Genomic DNA, 20,060 nt, shown 5'->3' with positions numbered 1-20,060 from the left:
AGGTATCTGATTTCACCCGAATCTTTACTGATAACTGAGATCATGGCAACCGATGATTTGTAAGGTTTACGGGTGGAGAGTACTGTAGACAACTGTCGCAAACTCTTTTTCCTAACTCTAACTAATGATGAGCCTCCCTTTTGGTATCGACGATACGTGTTTGGTTGGAAAGAAGCGCGATTCCTGTTTCGGAGATGAACTTTTTTGTAGAGATTTTCCACTGAAGGTAAGTTAGCTGGCATCATACGGAGGTAGCAGCGTTTTCTTCAAGAAAGTTAGGTTTTTTTTTTTTTTTTTTTTTTTCATACTGCAACAGGCAAACATATGCATTGGTAAACTTGCATTTAAGGGTCTTGGAAAAAAATCGAAATGTATTAGCGAAATACATTATAATGTATAAATCCAATCTGCGACTAGACTTAGATATCACAATGTTTTTATTTTATTCCCCCCCCCTCTCTCTTTAAGCGTTTATATCTTTGAAAGAAATGACATACCATGCCGTAAAATGTTATAAGTTTGATTCCTTCAGGGAACTCAGACCCCTTTCATTTCGAAGGTCTGATTTTTCATTTCAGGCAAACTTACCAAGAAGAAGTACAAACATGTGGGGTAGAACTTAGTTATACTTTAAAAAAAAAAAAATAATAAAAACAGTGTAAATAGGAGTTATAAATAAATTCTTATATATATTTTGTAACTTTAACGTGATCATCATTCAGAGGATAGAGCAAAAGACTTGGGATTCAAAATACTAACACAAGAATGAAACAAACACCATGAGTCATACTATCACGTGTCTCGGTCGCAGCTAAGTGAGCAGAAGACAATCAAAGTAATTAAAATTCCAAGGAACCAGGCCAGGTATAGATGTATAATTCAAAAAATAAATAAATAAATAAATAAATAAAATAAAATATATAAATAAGATTCATTTATTTTTATTGTTTTGATTATTTTGAGGAATTCAGGCAGGTATAGTTGTGTAATTCAAAAATAAATAATGAGAATAAATGGAATGACATTAAAGGTAATGTTTCTCTATTATTTACAAATAATGACAATATCAAAGAAGGATTCAGTAACTCTTAAAAGTATAGTTTGTTGTTGGTGGTGGTGTGTGTGTGTGTGGAGGTCAATGTGTACAACTTGTGCTATAACTCACAAGTATCGAATTGTTGTAGCATCTTATGTGGTAAGCATCTCTATAGCTACGGTGAGTATTATTGAAGTAATTGTTTAATGCGATTATAGTGTGTATCAGGTTCGATATAGTTGGAATTTTATATATATTAAAGTGCTAGTGTTACGTACACTATTATGCCGTATATTAGCATTGTTTCACAAAGGCCGATTTTCTTAGTGCTACTGGCATCATATGTTTCCTTTTAACAGTTTAGCAACATTGATGTGGTTGGTTATAAAAGATATTCACTGTATTTTAGTCCATTTAAGGTGGCCATCTATAGGAGTTCCAAACTACTTATGTCTATTGTTCAAGACAATGGCATAGGCTGTCACTATTAATGTCCTGATGTGTGTGTGTGAAACTGGCGCTGCTCTTGAGTTGGTAATTAGCATTTGTGTTTTAGCGTTGTTTATTGTCAACGAATTATTATAAGTCGTTAGCGAATTTAGGTCTTGCTGTGTTTATTAATACGGTATTTTCTGCATATTGATATATTATATATATTTGTCGATATATGAAATGACCCGAAAGAATGGCGTGGTTTGTTATTGCAGCATAAGCTCATCCGGGTTATACAATTATAGCAATCAATATGCACTCGTAACAGGGTATGCATAAAAATATTGGCGAGAACAATATATAGGGATATACATATATATGAACATACCGAATAAAAATACTAATTAATTATTTTGCAATTTCTTATTTTATATTCTTATTCTAAAGAAAATTTAAATATTCTTATAAAAATGTAAGTGCTCACTAATGAGCTTTCTGTATGTGTTCAAGTTGGTCTCGCTTCGTATTAAGAGTGGTAAGCAGTTGAAGATTTTTGGGGCCAAATATACTGTAGATAGTGTTTATGTATTACTTCTTTTTTTGTGCTTTCATAATTAATATTTAAACAGTTTGTCACTGCTTTCATGATCTGTGCTGATCACGTTTTGCATTTCACTTATAGAACTTGCAGTGAATATCAATGTGACGTCATCTGCAAAGGTGTTTACTTGATAACTATAGGTCACAGAAGTCCTTTATGTAAATTGTACTAGCCTAAGCCCAGAACCTTGGAGAACATCGTAATTTAGCTGTATGAAATTGCTATAGCTTTTGTTAATTTTTACTGCTTGTGATCTAGACGTTAAATAACTTTTAATTTTATTTAATTATTTTATTTATATATTAAATAATAATGGTTTATTAGATTCTTTCTCTCCCGTAGTCCTAAATGGACCGTTGGGTCCTTCATGGCTGGTAGATGATATTCTTTGTTAGCCTCCTCCAATCATCTCCGTCTTTTGTTCTTGATGTCAGTTGAGAAATGGGGGGAATTTGTCCATTTTTTGATGGTATCCGTCCATTTTAATCGAGGTCGGCCCCCTAACCCTTGATCCCAGAATGATTCCTTCTATGGTTTGCTTTGGAATGCCATTAGCCCTCTCCACATGTCCGAATCATTCCATCTGTCTTCTGATGATGACTGTCAGAATATTTTCTCTTCTTCTCCCGTCTATTGAATCAATCAGTTTTCGGACATTTTCATTGGTTTCATGAGCGGTATAGGGAATTATCAAAAGTCTTCTGTAAGTTTTCATTTCTAAAGACAGAAGTATCCTCTCATCTTCCCTCAATAAAGTCCAGGCCTCACAACCATACAAGAGGATAGAATTCACCAAGGTGTCAATTAGTCTTAGTCTGGTTGTGATTGCTATTCTGTTATCTCCCCACAATGGTTTTAAACTTCTGTAGGGCCACGGTTGCCTTAGCAATTCGGTATTTAATGTCGGTTTTTGTGCGGCCATCTTGACTCAGCGTGCTTCCTAGATAAGTGAACTTGTTTACATTCTCAATTTGTTTATTGCCAATTTGTATCTTTAAGAGTTCAATTTTGAGGTTATCATTGTTTTTGTTTTTTGTGGGTTTATGTATAATCCATATCTTTTTAATGTTCCGAAAAGGCGGCTGGTTATCTCTTGTAATTCTTCTTCACTTTCTGCCAGAAGATCGATATCGTCTGCAAATCGCAATTTTTTTTTATTCTTAGTCCGCCAACTACTATTCCAGTGTCATATTCATGAAGACCTTCATCTATGACATATTCCAGAAAACAATTAAAAGGAGAGGGGACAAGATGCATCCCTGTCTTACCCCCCCCCGTTCTGCCCGGAACGGTTCACTGCTGTAATTTTTAATTTCAATTCTCATATCAGATGAGGAATAAAGAGATTTAATAATCCTAATGATTTTGTTCTCAATACCATAATGTTCTAAAATTTTCCATAATGCCTCGTGACATATTGAGTCAAAAGCGTTTTGAAGGTCTAAAAAGTTGTGACAGATTCTTTTATTATGTTTTATGTATTTTTCGCCAAGTATGTGTATTGTAAAAATATGGTCGATTGTAAATATGGTCAATTCCAGGTGATTTTCCTATTTTTGAGGAGCTAACTGCTGCAATGACTTCTTTTAATATCGGGTAATCTCCTTCCTCCGAACCTCCTAGCAAAATTCCGTCCAAAATATCGTCAGTCAGTTGAGGGTCCTTTTGAAAAAAGCTTGGTTGCATAACATTTCCATCTATCAACTATTTTCTGGTTATCCGTAATAGGGGTTTCATCTTCTATGCTACAATAATTGCAGTAAAAGGTTTGGTTAACTTATTGATAATTTGAAAAGCACTTTTAGGATTATTTTTACTTAAGTCCTCTTCTATATTTTTGCATTCATCTAATATCCATAAGTTTCTAGCATGTTTGATTTCTTTTTTTAATAATCTTAGTAATATTTTTATACTGTTCTCTATTATCACTGCTATTAATATGAGATTTCAAATTCCTTCTTTCGTCGCATACGTCCAAAATATTTTTGGTTATCCATGGTTTATTGACTTTCCTTTTGTATCCAAGAATTTCTTCCGCTGTCGCAGTTATCTTTTGTGAGAAGTATTTGGTTTTAGATTCGATATTATTATATTTTTTTGAATCTTGTGTCAAAAATTTGTTTTACTTTGTATTTATTTGGGGATCTTTTAATTTTTCTATATTATATATTTTACGAGTTGATTTTGTAGGTAATCTTTCCCTCATTTTCATATTCACAGTTGTGATGATCATATTGTGGTCGCTGCCAATGTCGGCTCCAGGAAATGATCTGGTTCTTGTGAGGTTGATGGAGTTTTTAAATTTTGTGCTTACAAGGATAAAGTCGATTGTGTGTTTTACCATCAAGGGAAGTCCATGTCCATCTTCTGGAAGGTTTATGGAGAAATAGAGTGTTAGTAATGGTGAGTTCATTCTGTGAGGCAAAATTGATCAATTCAAAATCTCTTTCGTTTGTTTCCCCGCAGCCATACAGTCCGACAAATGGGAGAAAATCCTTGCCGATGTATGTTCCAATTTTGGCATTCCAAACGCCCTGTACAATCAAAAGGTCTTTTCTATTCGCTCCGGTGATTGTTGCATAAAGTTGACCATAAAACTCCTCTACTTCGGAATCCTCGTGGCCTGTGGTTGGAGCATAGACCTGTATGATGGTGATAGTGAGTGGTTTTCCTCTTAGACGAACTAGAGCAATTCTGCTATTGATAGGATTGAATTCCATGACAGAATTTCGTGCTGATTTGTGTATCAAAATCCCGACACCTTCTTTTCCGCTGCAGTCACATCCAGAGTAAAGAAGCAAATGTCCTTCATCTGTTGTTAGGTTACCTGTTTTGGGCCATCGAATTTCGCAAAGTCCCATAACAGTGCTTTCATATCTTTTTAGTTCGTGTCGTAGTAATTTGAGTTGACCTGATTGTAGTAGAGTCCTAATATTCCAAGTTCCGGTCATTAAAGGGTTGCGGAGTTTGAAGCTGGATCGAGTTTTTTTTCATTATTTTTGTCAGTGATAGTGGTGGTGGTGGTTATTATATTATATTATATTTATTTTAATGAACTAAAAAATACAAATTATTTTTCAGGTGTCGCGGCCGTCACTGTCACAGACATTCGTCTGCTAACTCAAAGTAACAGAACCGACTACGTACTACAAGGAGAGGGAGCCATATTAACTTGCAATTATCACACCGCCCAGGACGAACTTGTCAAGACTGTTCGATGGGACAAAGACGGCATCGAAGTGTATTTATGGAGGAGTGGAAGACGACCAATAGCCAAAGACGTGCTAATGGGAAGAGTAGACACCACCCATCAGACGGCCTCGCAAATTTCTATTCGTACTGCCGATATGGAAATGCATGGAATGTACACGTGCCAAGTTCAAACCAATCAGAACGTTGCACAAAACACTATGACGTTGACGGTTATCGTAGGTAAGAGAATGTGATCATTCGTTTGTGATGAATTACTACTATTAAATTTTAAAAAATGCAGTTTAATCAAAGTAATAATGATAAAAAATTATACTTAAAAATCATGAATGCAAATTCTTAATTTTAGCGTATTTTTTGATTGAGCGAAAAAATCCAAGATTTGCATATAGTTGTGTGTGCGGATGCGCAAAAAAAAAAAAAAAAAAAAAAAAAAAAAAAAAAAAAAAGAGAGAGAGAGAGATGAAATTGTCGGTTATTTGCATTGAACCCAAAGTAACTAAGACTTACTTTGTCTGCAAATTGTGCGTTCTGTGATCGTTCAATTACACTAGCAAACCAACAAGTCAAAGTTAGTAACTATTGCAACTAGAATTCTTTGCATTTTGTTCTTTCAGAATTGGATTTAGATTTTGCATTTTTTTTTCCCGGTTGCTTCAAGCCTTAGGGTAAGCAGAGTAATCTGGTATATTTCTCTCATGCTTAAATGTTTTTTTTCTGGAATCTATTAGTACGCTGGTTGGAGATTAAAGCTTGGACATTAACTGGAAATTTTCAATCGAATGAAATGGATGGCTTTCATACCACCAAGAATTATTTCAATGGTTCAGTTAGAGCCAAATATTTGGATTATTAGAATAGAAACAATAACATAGTCATGGTAAAGAAGAGGGAATTAGGAAAGCAATCCGACTTGGGATCGTTGCAGTACCGAAGGACACGAAATTGAGCGTGGGGCATCTTGTAGATAAAGAAGCTTAGATTAAGTCACAGTTATCAAGGGAGGCGGTAACATCTATGGTATTTGGAAGGAATAAACGACAAGAATCTGAGAATACAGTAAGGATTATCTGGAATTCTGAGTAGATAAACTTTTAGCTCAGATTATTGCAATTAGCAAAGGCTTCGGCATCTCTTTAAAGCTTGATGAGTTGTGAAACAATTAAAAATATGCCTGCTTTTTAATAATTTGAATCTATAGCAATGAATTAAATAGAAGACTTAATTTCTAGTTTCCTATTAAACAGTTGAAATTTCTTCTCCCCTCCCCCAACTTCTTTTTTAGAACATCACAAATGGAAACAGCTCATCAGTGGAAGCATTAAGAAGTCCATCCGACAATGAAAACAGTGGCTGCAGCTTACTTTTTTTTCCTCTCTATTAATTAATATTCCTTCTTTATGTAGGGTAGGGGAAGATGTACTCACATTAATCGCTTAATGGTTGCGTTAATACACGTAATGATCAGTTTTACTTTGATGGATTGTCTACGATTTGCCGCTATTTTGTTTCTGTAATAGGAAATGTGCGCGCACTTCGAATGCTTTGTTTGCAGTGGTTCCAGTGATTAAACATTAGTGTAATTGCCAGTAATTTAATAATGGTGTTATATGATCTTTTATCAACGTCAGTGTTCTCTAAAAATGGGTTGACTGTAAAAACAAATATCGACCCTTTTTTTTTTTTTTGTCAACACTCTTGGTTTTTCAAAGAAGTCAATCAACGAGAGGATTCAATTGAAGAAGGACGTTAAAGATAGTTGTAAAGAAAAATAAAATAAAACAAACATAAAAGTGAGAATTTAATCTGTTATCTAGAAGCCTTATATTACACAGTATATCTCACATAGGACATTAAAAAATAATAATAATAAAATAAAATTATAAAAATACAGTTTTAGAGTGGCTATATGACAAAGAAATTTAATGACTGGAAGCCGAGAGTTCTCAAATTAAAAATAAAAAGATTATTATTATTTGAACGCACAACTTGTTTCGTTTTTGTTGAAAACTTCATCAGGGTGCATAACATGAAAAGAGAAATACGAAAATATACATTACAATAGAACAACAGCTATGAATTAACGCGCAAACGTTAACTGACATTTACCATAGCATTGTTGGGCACCTTCTCGCGGGCATGATCTCGCGTACTCCAAAGCTGGATAGCTGGAGAGTGACAATCAGATAGGTCATAGCTATGGTTAGTATAAAATGGTCCCATTTTAATATAATTTTATATTAAAATGGGACCACGTTGAGGCCAATTTCTGTTGATTCCACAATTCTTCTCTTCAGTTCATCGTAGCATCTAAATATATTTTCTGATTTGTTCCGGAAAACATTTTAGATGCTACGATGTTGATTCATTATAATAATATCAAATGATCATTATATAAACAAATAAATAAATTAACTATATAAGATTTTTAGTTCATTAGTATATGATATGTCGTTAATTTGGAAAAAAAAAAGTTTTTTTTTCAGTGATGATGATTTTTTCGAAGTCCCAAATACTTACTACTATATTTTTAATAATACTTTTATTTATTCTAAGCATATTTTAAAATATATTTGTTTGAAACACATCTTGATTGGATTTAACTATATTCTTCGACTAGCTAAAGCTAACAATATTCTCTGCTTCCTGTTGGTTTTGAAGTCTCTTTACGAAAAGCAGAAAAGATTGTTAATACAAGATCACAAAAATAATGAACGAGTAATAATAATAAAACAAACTCATCCGCTGTATATTTAGTGAAGGGTTTGCTAGTTTATAACTTAAAAGTCGCCTTGAAGTGTGAATTTAACCGACACATTTTTATTCCAGATGCCTGCAAAGACGATATATGGGACATTCGCCTAAATATGACCACGTGCGTCGAAACAATCAGTATGAAATGTGTGGGGATTTTTCCGAAACCATCGCCCTCTTGTGGCATCTACGATGAACTATCTGGCAGATATCTTGCCAGCGTGCCATTCGACCGGGTTTTACAATTAAGAAACCATACTTTCGAAATTAATCTCTACAGACGTTACACAGTTCGAAATTGGTTTAACTATTCTGACATTACATTCAATTGCAACATCGTCATTTCGGGAACATCGTGGAGGAGAGGAATTAGACATCGGTTGTTCGGAGGTAAGTTAAAATTCAGTGAGTTAAAGTAAACAAAAATCTTGATATCAGTTAAGGTTTCGTTTGGAGGGAAGTTCGTAATTGTCAATTTTTGTTTAGTGTCCGTTTATTTTTATATGAAATTAAATATATTTTTATGAAATATAAATGTAATTAAAGGATTTGCTGTCATGTGATTCAAAATTCACGTCCATTTGACCTTTTTTGATTGCATTTTTATCCATGTGTGAAAGTTTTAAGAGTGTATGGCACATCAGTGCTCATCTTAAATGGTCCGATGAAGTTAATTGTAGGATTACTTTGAATACTTTAATTTATTAATTAATATAATTTTAAATATGGAAAGCATGAAGGGCAAATGAACAATAGCTATGCTTCAATAGATCGTCAACACTACTTCCCATTGTAAATATGGGCCAAAAGTTTTAATTATTATTATTATTACGTGACACCTCCAGGGAGTCCAAATGCTCATCCAGGGAGGGCATCTAGTCTACAGCTCTCCGTCTCCACCACTCAATTCACCAATTACAACGAGCCGCCACTACCATCATCATCATCTACAACAACGCCATCTAACGCCCACTACTACCACTAGTAGTAGTGGGCGTTAGATAGCCCCTTCTTGCTATATTATGAACATATATCATGATTTATGAGCATATGATCAACTTAGTTTCATTTAAGAAAACCAAAGAGGTTCCACGTTTCCTATTCCACTCAGATTTACTTTGCTAAACAGCATTACAAAATCTAACTTTTGCCAAGCCAACGAACGAAAACAAATCCTTATATATTTTCTTAAATATTTTATATTTTTATGAAATTATAAATGATAAAAATTAATATAAAATTTATATAATAAATATGCTATATTTTCTTATATAATTTCTTAAAAATATTTTTATAAAATCTTATATAAACTTTTAATAAAGCAAAATAGTATTCGGAATATCTGAAATTTAATACTAATATAGTTTTCTAAGGAAAAAATATCATTTTATTGACTATTTTAGAGATTCACTTTTTTTATACACAATTATTTTGGAATTTTAATAAAATAGTACAATAAAGTATGAAATTGAATGGAAATACTTTGCATTATTTCATAAATAACCCAAATCATTGATTACGATAAATGTCTTTTTCATTTATAAGTTGATTTCATTTGTTATAATAATTTCAATGCTCTTTTGATTTATTATACGGAAATTTCAGATTTATGAACTATAGTGTCTTAAGTTTAGCATTTGGTGAAATTCGATCTATTTCATATTTTGACAAAAGATAATCAGAATACCAGAAAGTTTAAAGAGTGAATTTTAATGATATCGGAATAAAATCTTTTATAAATATAAACTATTCAGTAAATAAAGTACATTATTTTACTTTTATTTGCTGTAAGAATTATTTTAAAAAGCAAATTATTTAAAATATTTAAAAAAGTAAATAAATTATTAAACAAAGTTAAATTAATAAATTATTTAATAAATTATTAAGGAGCAATAAATATAAAATAATATTATTTACCAACAGGAGCATAATTATTAAATAACAATAAAATATTAGATGAAAGTAAATCAAAATAAAGTATAAGAGATCTGGAAAAAGTCCTTTTTAGGATTTCCAGGGTAACAAATGGCAATGCTGTAGCCAATGAAGTTTTAACTGATTGCCGTTACCCAGCCATGACTAGAGCTTTTTAGCTCAATAATATTCCATCCACACAGATTCACTTCATTCAGATGACGGGATAAAGACTGAAGGACTCAGTCCATCGCCCAGTTCTTTTAAGAACTTAAGAATAAAGTATAAGAGAAAAGTCCTTTTTAGGACTTCCAGGGTAACAATTAGCAATGCTGAACCAAGGAAGTTAACTGAGGTTCGGCTGTTGCTGTTATCCTGGGTGATGAGTTTTTGAGTTCGCTCTCTTAAGGTTTTTGCCTTAAGGGAGCACTTTGAGTCTCCGGGGAAGGTGTTCTCCGGCACGGCCCGCTGAGGGGTTCTTGCCGGTGAATTATTTTCCTCGGAATTTGAGCGGTTCTGCTCAGTGGTCGGGGAGCCCGTCACTGAGTGGAACCAACGCTGAGATATGGACGGTCTTTCGCCCACTATGGAGTGGCCTAGAGATCGTCCGATTTTTTGAGATTTTACCCTTTACTTACTAATCAGGGTAACAAATGGCACTGCTGTAGCCAATGAAGTTTTAACAGAGGCTCGGCTATTGCCGTTACCCAGCCATGACTAGAGCTTTTTAGCTCAATAACACCCCATCCACACAGATTTTCTTCATTCAGATGACGGGATAAAGAGTCAAGGACTCAGTCCATCGCCCAGTTCTTATAAGAACTATAAGAATAAAGTATAAATAAACCAAGGTTTATTTACATACTTTATACTGCTTGTAAAGGAATGGGTATAACATAATATAAATAAATCAAGGTTTATTTACATACTTTATACTGCTTGTAAAGGAATGGGTATAACATAATATAAATAAATCAAGGTTTATTTACATACTTTATACTGCTTGTAAAGGAATGGGTATAACATAATATAATATAATAATATGGCCCATTCTTATAATTAAATTTGCTTCCCAATTTACAAAGCATTGTATTTTATTGTGTATATCATTACAAAAGCCACAAAAATGCTGATGCGGGAGAATCTGAAGGTATTGATGAAACTTTCGTTAGCGTTTTCGTTAGGCTTGGGCTATAAATTCGGTGATGCATAACGTTTTTGGAAAAGGCTCTTCTAAGCAATTATGTTCCCAGTGTTCTCACCTCTTCGCAAACTCCTACGACGTTCCATGTCATGACACAGCACATCCCACCGGCAGAAAACCGTTAATACAGTTGATGGATGGCCGCGAATATTGACACAGCTGCTTGTCAGAATTACTGTGGGAAGAGCTGGCTACCCCTGCGTTGCTTCTGACTGACACACCACTCCACAATGGGAGTAAATGTGCCGCGATCAATGGAGAGGTGCATTTAGCGGTAACTGCAGGAACATGTCGTCAGGGCTACTTGACAATATCCAATTTTGTTCGTTTTACTCAAAACGTCTGTAAGAATTAGATGAACGTATAACATTATGTTCATTTGCATATATCTATAGGATGAACTTGTTTTCGACGTTACGTCCATAAGATGATTGATAATAAAGACAAGATTACTTTCTTGGTTCCAAACATCGTTTATATCTCTTAAATTAAGAAGGTAAAACAAAAGAAATAGCTTCCTAAAAGAGATTCCAATATAATTCGCGTGCAGTTTAATAATAACAAACTGTTTCTCCACCAGGCTTTTAAGATGAATAAGTCTTAGTCGTATACCAAGATGACGTGGTGTTTTTTAACTCCCAAAAATCCATTTTGCGAAGAACATATTTCATTTTCCCTTGCATGTTAGGCTCAATGTCAGGGTCAAATAACTTGGTATCTTAGTAAGCTATTTAATGCTTCGATAGGACAGTTAATCCTATCTGCGAAGTGTACCGATTTGCCTGTTTTCCTAGGGAGGAAAAATCTTTTCACTCTCGTATGAGATCGGTTCACACACCTTCAGTTGAAAAGACCACATTGAGGATCTTCAACCAAATGATAATCGAAACCAATTGAGCTACGTAGCCTCTACGAGTACGTGTTTCGGAGGTAAGGTTGAAAATAGACAAACAAATGCGTGGTCTTAGCTGCTTCTGTGTAATTCGGAACTATGGCATCTATACTTGATCCATGCAGCTGAGATCATCAATTACTTTGAAGTCCATTGCGTGCCCAAAGTTCATCATCACGGCAGGACTGATGCCTCATAATTGGAAATAGTCCTGGGTTTGAATTCGGTTAATTTATTCAGTGTCTCTCTTTCGTGTATCAAGTTTTTTGAGGATAAGTCCAGTTTTTATACACATTTCAGAGAAACTTTAGGGTGTTGTTTTAAATTTAATTTTTTTTTATTATTTACGATTTTTTGTTTTCCTGCAGCACTGTAATAAATATAATTTAACATGAAAAACTTCGAAATAGACGACTCCGTACACCGTGCCAACTTTACAATATAGATATTAATGGTTCTCTTATCTTGTAAAGTTGAATTCATCTTCTGCGAAAAAGTTGTTTTTTTTTTTTTGCTAACTTTGTGTTCTGTTGAAATGAGTACCTTTTGGAATTAAAGGATCGTCGTATCTTTTCAAAAGCAGCTGTGCTGGTTAGTCTTAAAAGAGCTTTACCATTAAAAAGGATGAAAAATTGGTCGTTGTGTGGCCTTAGTTGCGTTACTTCATGCCATAGTTTGTGGTAATCTCTAAGAAAGATCAACAAGGCCATTCCATTTACACTTTAACCTTCGTGCATGTGTGTGTGTCCTTTTTAATATAAGCTTTAATTATTGAGGTTACAGACGTAATAAACTCGTGAAAATCTTTTAACGAATTCCATAAATATTCCGAATAAAACTGAACGAATCGGAGACGAAATAAATACAACGTTGTGCAATTCCATATTGACCCATTGTCAGGAGGTACGACTGCGATGCTCCCAGCGTTCCCTTTTAGACAAAAGAATCGTCGCTTCGAGAGTGTCGTAGTGAAAAGAAACAGAAAGAAGTTGCTTCTTTTGCTGCCATCCAACCATGTTTCGTGTGACGTCAAACAACTGCCAAAAAGGAACGGGTTTCCTATTTCTAAGAGAACATAACTTGGCACTGTTTCCTGTCTCTAATGGCCATTCTTTCTTTGTACTGCCATGCTAATGTGTCTGTTGTTTGGTGATGGGAAGCCACGGAAGACTGCCTCTGCACAACAGTGATTAGGGGATCATTTCGTGCACATGCATACACGTCAACAGACGAGTATCATCGTGTTCGCTGCTGTGGGTTTAAGTCACAGAACTTTTTGAAATCAGCAGGATTACGACAAGAGGCTTGGGAGGAGAAGGGGGACAAAGACAGAACAGAAGTGGCTCTCTTGTTAATAACTTGAACTTTTGAAGGAATGCTATTATATTGTTTGCATGGAATGTGAATATCTTTGTAGACTGTTTAGAAAATGAATTTAGAAATGCAGGTTTCTATAGCAACTACGTCTTGTGGTTGCCTAGGCAACCACATGATAACATACGTCATAATACCGATCTGTAGTTGCCTCGGCAACTACAGGTTGGTATTATGACGTTTGTTATAATGTTCTTCGTGTGTTCTTCACGCGTCGGGATTCGAACCCAGGTCTTTTCATTCAAAGGATATAATCAAAACTGACTTGGTTAACGGAGGTTCATATTAATTCATTCAAATGATATGTAGTGAACGTCTCTCTTTGTTAATGAAATGTGAAATTATTTCAATTTTGGATTTAATCGGAAAATAAATGCAACATTGGATTGAAATAAAATCAAAGATTGGATTAAACGTGGATCATAATCACGTGAAAAGTTCGCATTATATATTAAGACATTACATTTACAAACCCAGATATTATAAACCACGAATTAAATCCTAATTTGAGAGAAATATCATTCAAGTTATGTTAACGATAACATTTTTATGTGCAGTTAATATTAACTAAAAGAAATTTCATACAAATAAAAGTGACGAGTCCAGATACAGTTTTCAAACAGAATCTATTTTGAGTTCTCCTGCTTTAAGCAGGTAATTTCTTTTTTCGCATTTTCCAAGGTCGTACCACATTAGTGTTATACGAAACTGTTGTAGAAACAGATTTCAACTTGTGACTTGTTGAGTATGATGGCAGATACTACCCGTATCTGAAAGTGTTCGGAATTTTAATAAAAACAGACGAGGGTATTAGGCGGAGTTATTGGCAGCAACATTATTCCCTCCCCCTTCTTTTTAATATTTCCGCTGATCATCTTCAAATCTACATTTTCTAAGGTTATTTTTTCGTTTGTTATTATAATAATGCCATTCTGTTTAGAAACACTGTAAGTAGGATACGGAGGTACTCCAAAGATGCCGAATGATATTACAATAAATATTAATATATTGCGTCAAATTGAAACATATTACATTTATCCAAGTGTATGGATATAGTCTTTACCAACTGTTAAGTTTAGTGGGACAAGAGATCATAGCTATCGCAGCGCAGTAGAAAGATCAATGCAACGAACTTCCTTATTTTATAACAGTAAAATAAAATAAAATAATAATAGGAGTAAATACCTTCAGATACCTAGGATGTGAATATATGACGTCCTATCTAAATCAACTTTATTATATGGTTGCGAAACATATTATAAAAAAGAAAGATCAAAAACGAATTCAAACAACAGAAATGAAATTTCTCAGAAAAACAGCTAGATATACCAACTGGGGCCATAAAACAAATGAAGAAATTTTACAAACTGTAAATATAAAATCAATAAATTATTCATAAGTAAATATAAAAATGGATAGAACATCTACACTGAATGTACAACAGTACACCACCAAAATGACTGTATAGATATAAAATAAATGGGGAAAGAAAAATTGGAAGACCAAGAAAGTGATGCCATGAAACTGGAACCGGTTAAATTGGCTTAAAACTCATAATAGGAAGAAGAAGAAGAATGAGTAGATTCTCTGAAATAAAAGTATTTGAGTCTCTAATACTTTTATTTCAGAGTTGATTCAGTTGTAATCCATTTATTACTAGTTATTCAGTCTACAATCTGTCAACAAATGAAGTCAATTTTTCCATGAACACTTTGAGAAACTAGATTGCTTGAACTGCCACATAACTACAGACGATTGATCACAACATCCGACGAACTATTTTTAGACCGCTGTGATCTTTGTTACAAGCATTAGAACACAGAAATCTGTAATGCGTGGATGATCAATCACCACTCACGATGCGAGAAAAGTGATTTTTATATATATATATATATATAATGACACTGAGTAGAACGTACTGAGGGATTGTTCAAATGTTTTCGATCAGAGGTGACTTATCTTCACTACACAGATGGGATGTTTGAAGTCGTGAAGTTAATAATTGCTAGCATTTAATAAACCACGAGCAACAAATTGCGATGACATGCTCTTCTGAGGGAATAAAAGATATCATTCCTATTTACAAATATATAAAAGGTGTCGCTTGAAAACCAAAAATTACTTTATATAATAAATTTATAAAATGAAAAATATTTAATTAAAAGTAATAATTTAAATAAAACTTCAATATTATATATTAAAATTTTAATTTAATTTTAAATAAAAATGATATATATGCCGATTATAATGTCTCATACAAAATACTTTAATTCTCGGTTAAGGTAAAAAATTATTATGCGCATAATGAAACACCACCAACTTTTTAAATTTAATTTCAGTTCAATGATCGCTCTTCTCTCATGAACACAATTTCTTTCAATTATCTAAAAAAAAGAACATAAACACAAATGCTCTTCTCTAACTATCACTAAACTGAAGACAACTACGAGAAGCTGTGGCACACCATTAATCATGAACAGTCCTCTGTTTGTCCCGTTATGACCCTTCTCTGTTTTTCCATTTTCATAAATTTTTTTTTTTTTTTGCTCACTCTGTCACTAGGTAAAGCAAAATAAATCATTTTTCTCCGTTTGCTCTTTCTACCCTTCTTTAAGACTAGCATATATTTCCCATTTGGGTGTCAGAATACGTTTTGAAACGGATCTGTTTGTAGCACTAAGAATTATCTGCATCTATATTATCCTGCCCGATTTTATTCTTTCTTTGCATTCATTTTTCTTGTTTACATATATCCAGTAAGCTCCGTTATTTCCTTCTTTCAGTATTGGTGTCCTCGGGATCTGTGAGTTATGAGCACCAATCGTATATGATCACTGTCGCAGTATAATCTCAGTAAATTATTGTTATGTAGCGTACTTGCAAACTACTCTACAGTACTCCAAGATTCATGAAAGCCAAGACAAGGGATTGTGTATTCGATAGCTCCAAAATATTTTATAAATTTTTCACACTCTTTATCAAAAGATATTTCTTGGAGGCGCAGACAGGCCAAAAAAGAATAATACTGAATTAAAACAACGTGTATCAAAATAACTGCCGTTATTTTTCGGAATAGAAAAGCTTGATTTCTTTGAAATCAAGTTCACACACTTACTGATTAGTTTTCCACAAGTGCTTTTATTACATTTTTCTATATATATTAAATATTAAATTAAATGATATTAATCCAAGTCCTTATAAGGACTGGCTTAAAGGGGCGAAGCAAGAATGCTTTTTATCTTCCCCGTTATCTGTAGAGGACAATGTAGGGATAAGGTGTTATTGAGCAATTAAAGCTCTGATCATGGCAGGAGGGTAACAGCAATAGCCGAGCCTCAGTTAGAACTTCATTGGCTAGAGCATTGCCATCCATTACCCTCCAAGGGTATTGGATTGAATGAAGCAATCACCGCATCTCACGGTCGATTCATCTCCGATCATTCAAAATTAATTTTGGTATTAACTAAAAATAGTATAATAAAAAATTGAAAACGAAATTTTGCTGCATAAAATCTAAATATTTTAATAACAAATAAATATTAAATGCTGTATAAAATTTTAATAAATACTTTTTTAATTTTAAACTTTTTATATATTCTTGTATTAAATATATCTAGTAAAGGAGAAAATTTTTGTAGACTTAAGTGGGTTGTTTGTTGTGAAGTGCCTCCCTCACTTTCACCTGCGATGAGTCCTTGAACCCGAGGAGGTGTCTGGTAATAATAATAATAATAACGAAATGGCCTTCAGTATATAATTCCATATAAGGAAGCAAATGATGGAATAGAGGGCGCTAGAATCGCAGAATAAAACTCAACAATAACGGCAAATGTGGACGTGATAAACAAACAAATGGAAGGACTAAACACAGCATTATAATTTAAACAGCTGTTTAATTTTCCATAACACATGGTATTTCAGGATCGTGCTGCCTACGTAAAATCACGCTTATCATATCCATTTGTGCCATGTTTTATTCTGTGATTCTAACGCCTTCCGTTTCGTTATTAAAAATGCATGTTTCTTCGAATGCAATTTGCTCTCATGAAACATTTATTACTTTTTTTTCTTTCTTTTTTTAAGTCCGTTTCAGTTTTTTAATGATGTCACTCGCTTACGTTTCAATTCAAACAAGAATAAAAATAATGATTTGGGGAACTTTAATATGTTTTTTTTTTTTTAATCTTCCCATATATATTTCTGTTTAGCGATTTTGATTCCAACCAAATTTAGGATTCCATAACATACAGGCAGTACGAATTCGTGTGAAACATAACATTTTAACAATTTTAAGAATCTATTTAACTCTTTTTTTTTTTAATATATATCAATTCCGTACATGAGTACGATGTATAAACACATGATTAGAGAAAGAGAAGGAACTTGCTGATATGCTAAAATAAAATTCAGCTGATATGCTACAGTTGAAAGTGAAAAATGGAATTAAAGAAATAAAAAAAAAAAAAATAATAATAAAAAGACGAGAAATTAAAATGGTTCGGTTTGTTTAAAGGATTTTTTTTCCTTTAAAAAAATTTTTTTTTAATTTTTTTCCTGCCGCAATCTCGTAATCCTAAACGTCAACAATGATACGATTGTTGACGTTTAGGATTACGAGATTGCGGCAATTTCTTCGGGTCTCTCTCTCTCCCCTTGATGTCTAGAAAATCATCGATAATCATGAACTCAGCTACTGGCACCGGTTAAGGGTAAAGACCGACTGCTCACCCATTTCTAAAAAAAAAAAAGTAGGGCCAAAGAGTCCATTATACTTCCTTTGAGTAAAAAAAAAGCTTTAGCCAGATTTTTTTTAAATATTTTTTTAATTTTAGAGCGAAATTGATATAAGTTCGAATAGTTGCACCAAAATTTCCAATAAAATGATCACACTGAAATCAAAATAACATGAACATAATTCTAATGTACATTCTAAATACCATTTGTTATTAAATTACATCTATTTATGGATGGGATTTAATAACATTGTTTTAACATTATTGTTTATGCTGTGTATTTACAATAAAAAACGAGAGTGAGTTAATGTTGGATGTAGTGATGAATTTTTGACTTTCATGAACAAAATGTTTATGGTGTAATAAATTCATAACTCAGGAAACTGTCGTAAAGGATATGATATCGATCGTTGTATATTATTAACTAATGTTATTAAGGTTGGATTACATTTAGAATGACAAACGATGTATTACTTATTTCTTTGAAAATATAAGTATAATAAAAATTATTAATAATTTATTTTATTTATTCATTTTCTCAGATCCTGGATGTCCATCGGAACCACCAGACGTTGGCCCGGGGTCATATAACATGACAGAAGAAATGTCGTGTTGGGGAAGACCGCGAGATGGAGCCACAGTAACATATTTTTGCGATAAAGGAAAAACTTTAAGTGGTCCAAGAAAATTAACATGCAAAAATGGAAGTTGGATAGCGGAAGGAACACTAGTAGGAGATGCGTCTGCCAGACCATACTGCAGTGAGTTTATATGTTAGAATTAGCATAAACTTATATTCCAAGAATAAGTTTATGTTAACTGCATTTTTTTTAAAAAATTGAAGTGTTTAGTATTGATTGTAAGTTAAAATGATAGTTTCTGAATCACAATTTTTTTTTTTAAATGACAGTTCCTCGCATAAAAGTTGTAAGACTTAGTGCATAGTATCGTGATTACGCGAAGAAATCATAATCCAGGAATCTTAATTTATAAATCAAACAGTACATCCCCCCCCCTCCCAGTGAAGATATTCACAAACATCCGGGTTTCATTGGAGTCCTATTTGCAATTTTATTCCATAAGAAATCTTCGTTTATTTTAATACCAATCGAATGACTGTTCCTTCTCCGAAGGTAAACAAGCTTCTATCGATAACAAAAGTAAATGCATTGTTGTTTTCTTAATCTAATTAACACACAACAGAACGAACAAAGACACATCTATATTTTCTCCAGGGTATATCCTCATCGTAAACTAATTCTTGCTAATTACAAAATACTCTCGCATAGCTTGATTTTATTTTACTACAAACTTCGGAATTATAATTATACACGGCTTTCCAGGGATTTTTTATTTATTTATTTATTTTATTTATTTTTTATTTTTTAAATTCGACATTACTTTAAATTAATTTTCTTAGTAACTGGATCCTGTCTAATCTTTACTTGAGATTGAATAACAGTGCATTTTAATCGTAGAAATATATTGAATGTACGTTTTCTATTTTCTAAGGAATCTCGCGTAGTGGAATTAAGTCCTGAATCACAACTATCATCTCTCTCTCTCTCTCTCTCTCTCTCTCACACACTTGTTGAATGATAATTTTTTTTTTTTTTTTTTTTTTTTTTTTTGTCGGACTGTTTTCACTTTCATCAAAAATGCCATTTCGTTCCTTTTTCCACGATAAAAGTCGTTTCGTACGTTTCCATTCTGAGAACAATATCGATTTTAATCTTTCTGCTAAATGTAGGAGTCTCTTCCACTTATTTCTGAATTGTCTTGTTCTTTTTTCTGCATATCGATTTTGGTCTCCAGCTGAATGCAATAGTTGTCTTGTATTTTGATCTGTTTTTTTTTTTTTACTTCCTTTCTTTATGACTCATGTACTTCCATGAATCAAATACTGTGTC

The 20,060-nt window shown here is 33.2% G+C and overlaps 1 protein-coding gene across 1 annotated transcript in view; it reads left to right on the top strand.

Annotated features, from left to right (window-relative positions):
• LOC150098873 (uncharacterized) overlaps nt 1-18,928 on the top strand; it is a 177,563-nt gene extending 158,635 nt beyond the window's left edge. Inside the window, exons 2-3 of the mRNA XM_090405767.1 lie at nt 5,151-5,501; nt 18,693-18,928. Coding sequence (XP_090261893.1) covers nt 5,151-5,501; nt 18,693-18,928 — 587 coding nt within the window. The remainder of the gene's footprint in view (nt 1-5,150; nt 5,502-18,692) is intronic.
• Nucleotides 18,929-20,060: the final 1,132 nt, after the last annotated feature.

This window comes from Typopeltis vanoorti, chromosome 15 (assembly GCF_054136105.1).
Source record: "Typopeltis vanoorti isolate ZY-2024b chromosome 15, IOZ_Tvanoo_1.0, whole genome shotgun sequence".
Lineage (NCBI taxonomy): Eukaryota > Metazoa > Arthropoda > Arachnida > Uropygi > Thelyphonidae > Typopeltis > Typopeltis vanoorti.
Note: the sequence above shows the minus strand (reverse complement) of the source record. Positions and strands in the feature narration are given on the sequence as shown.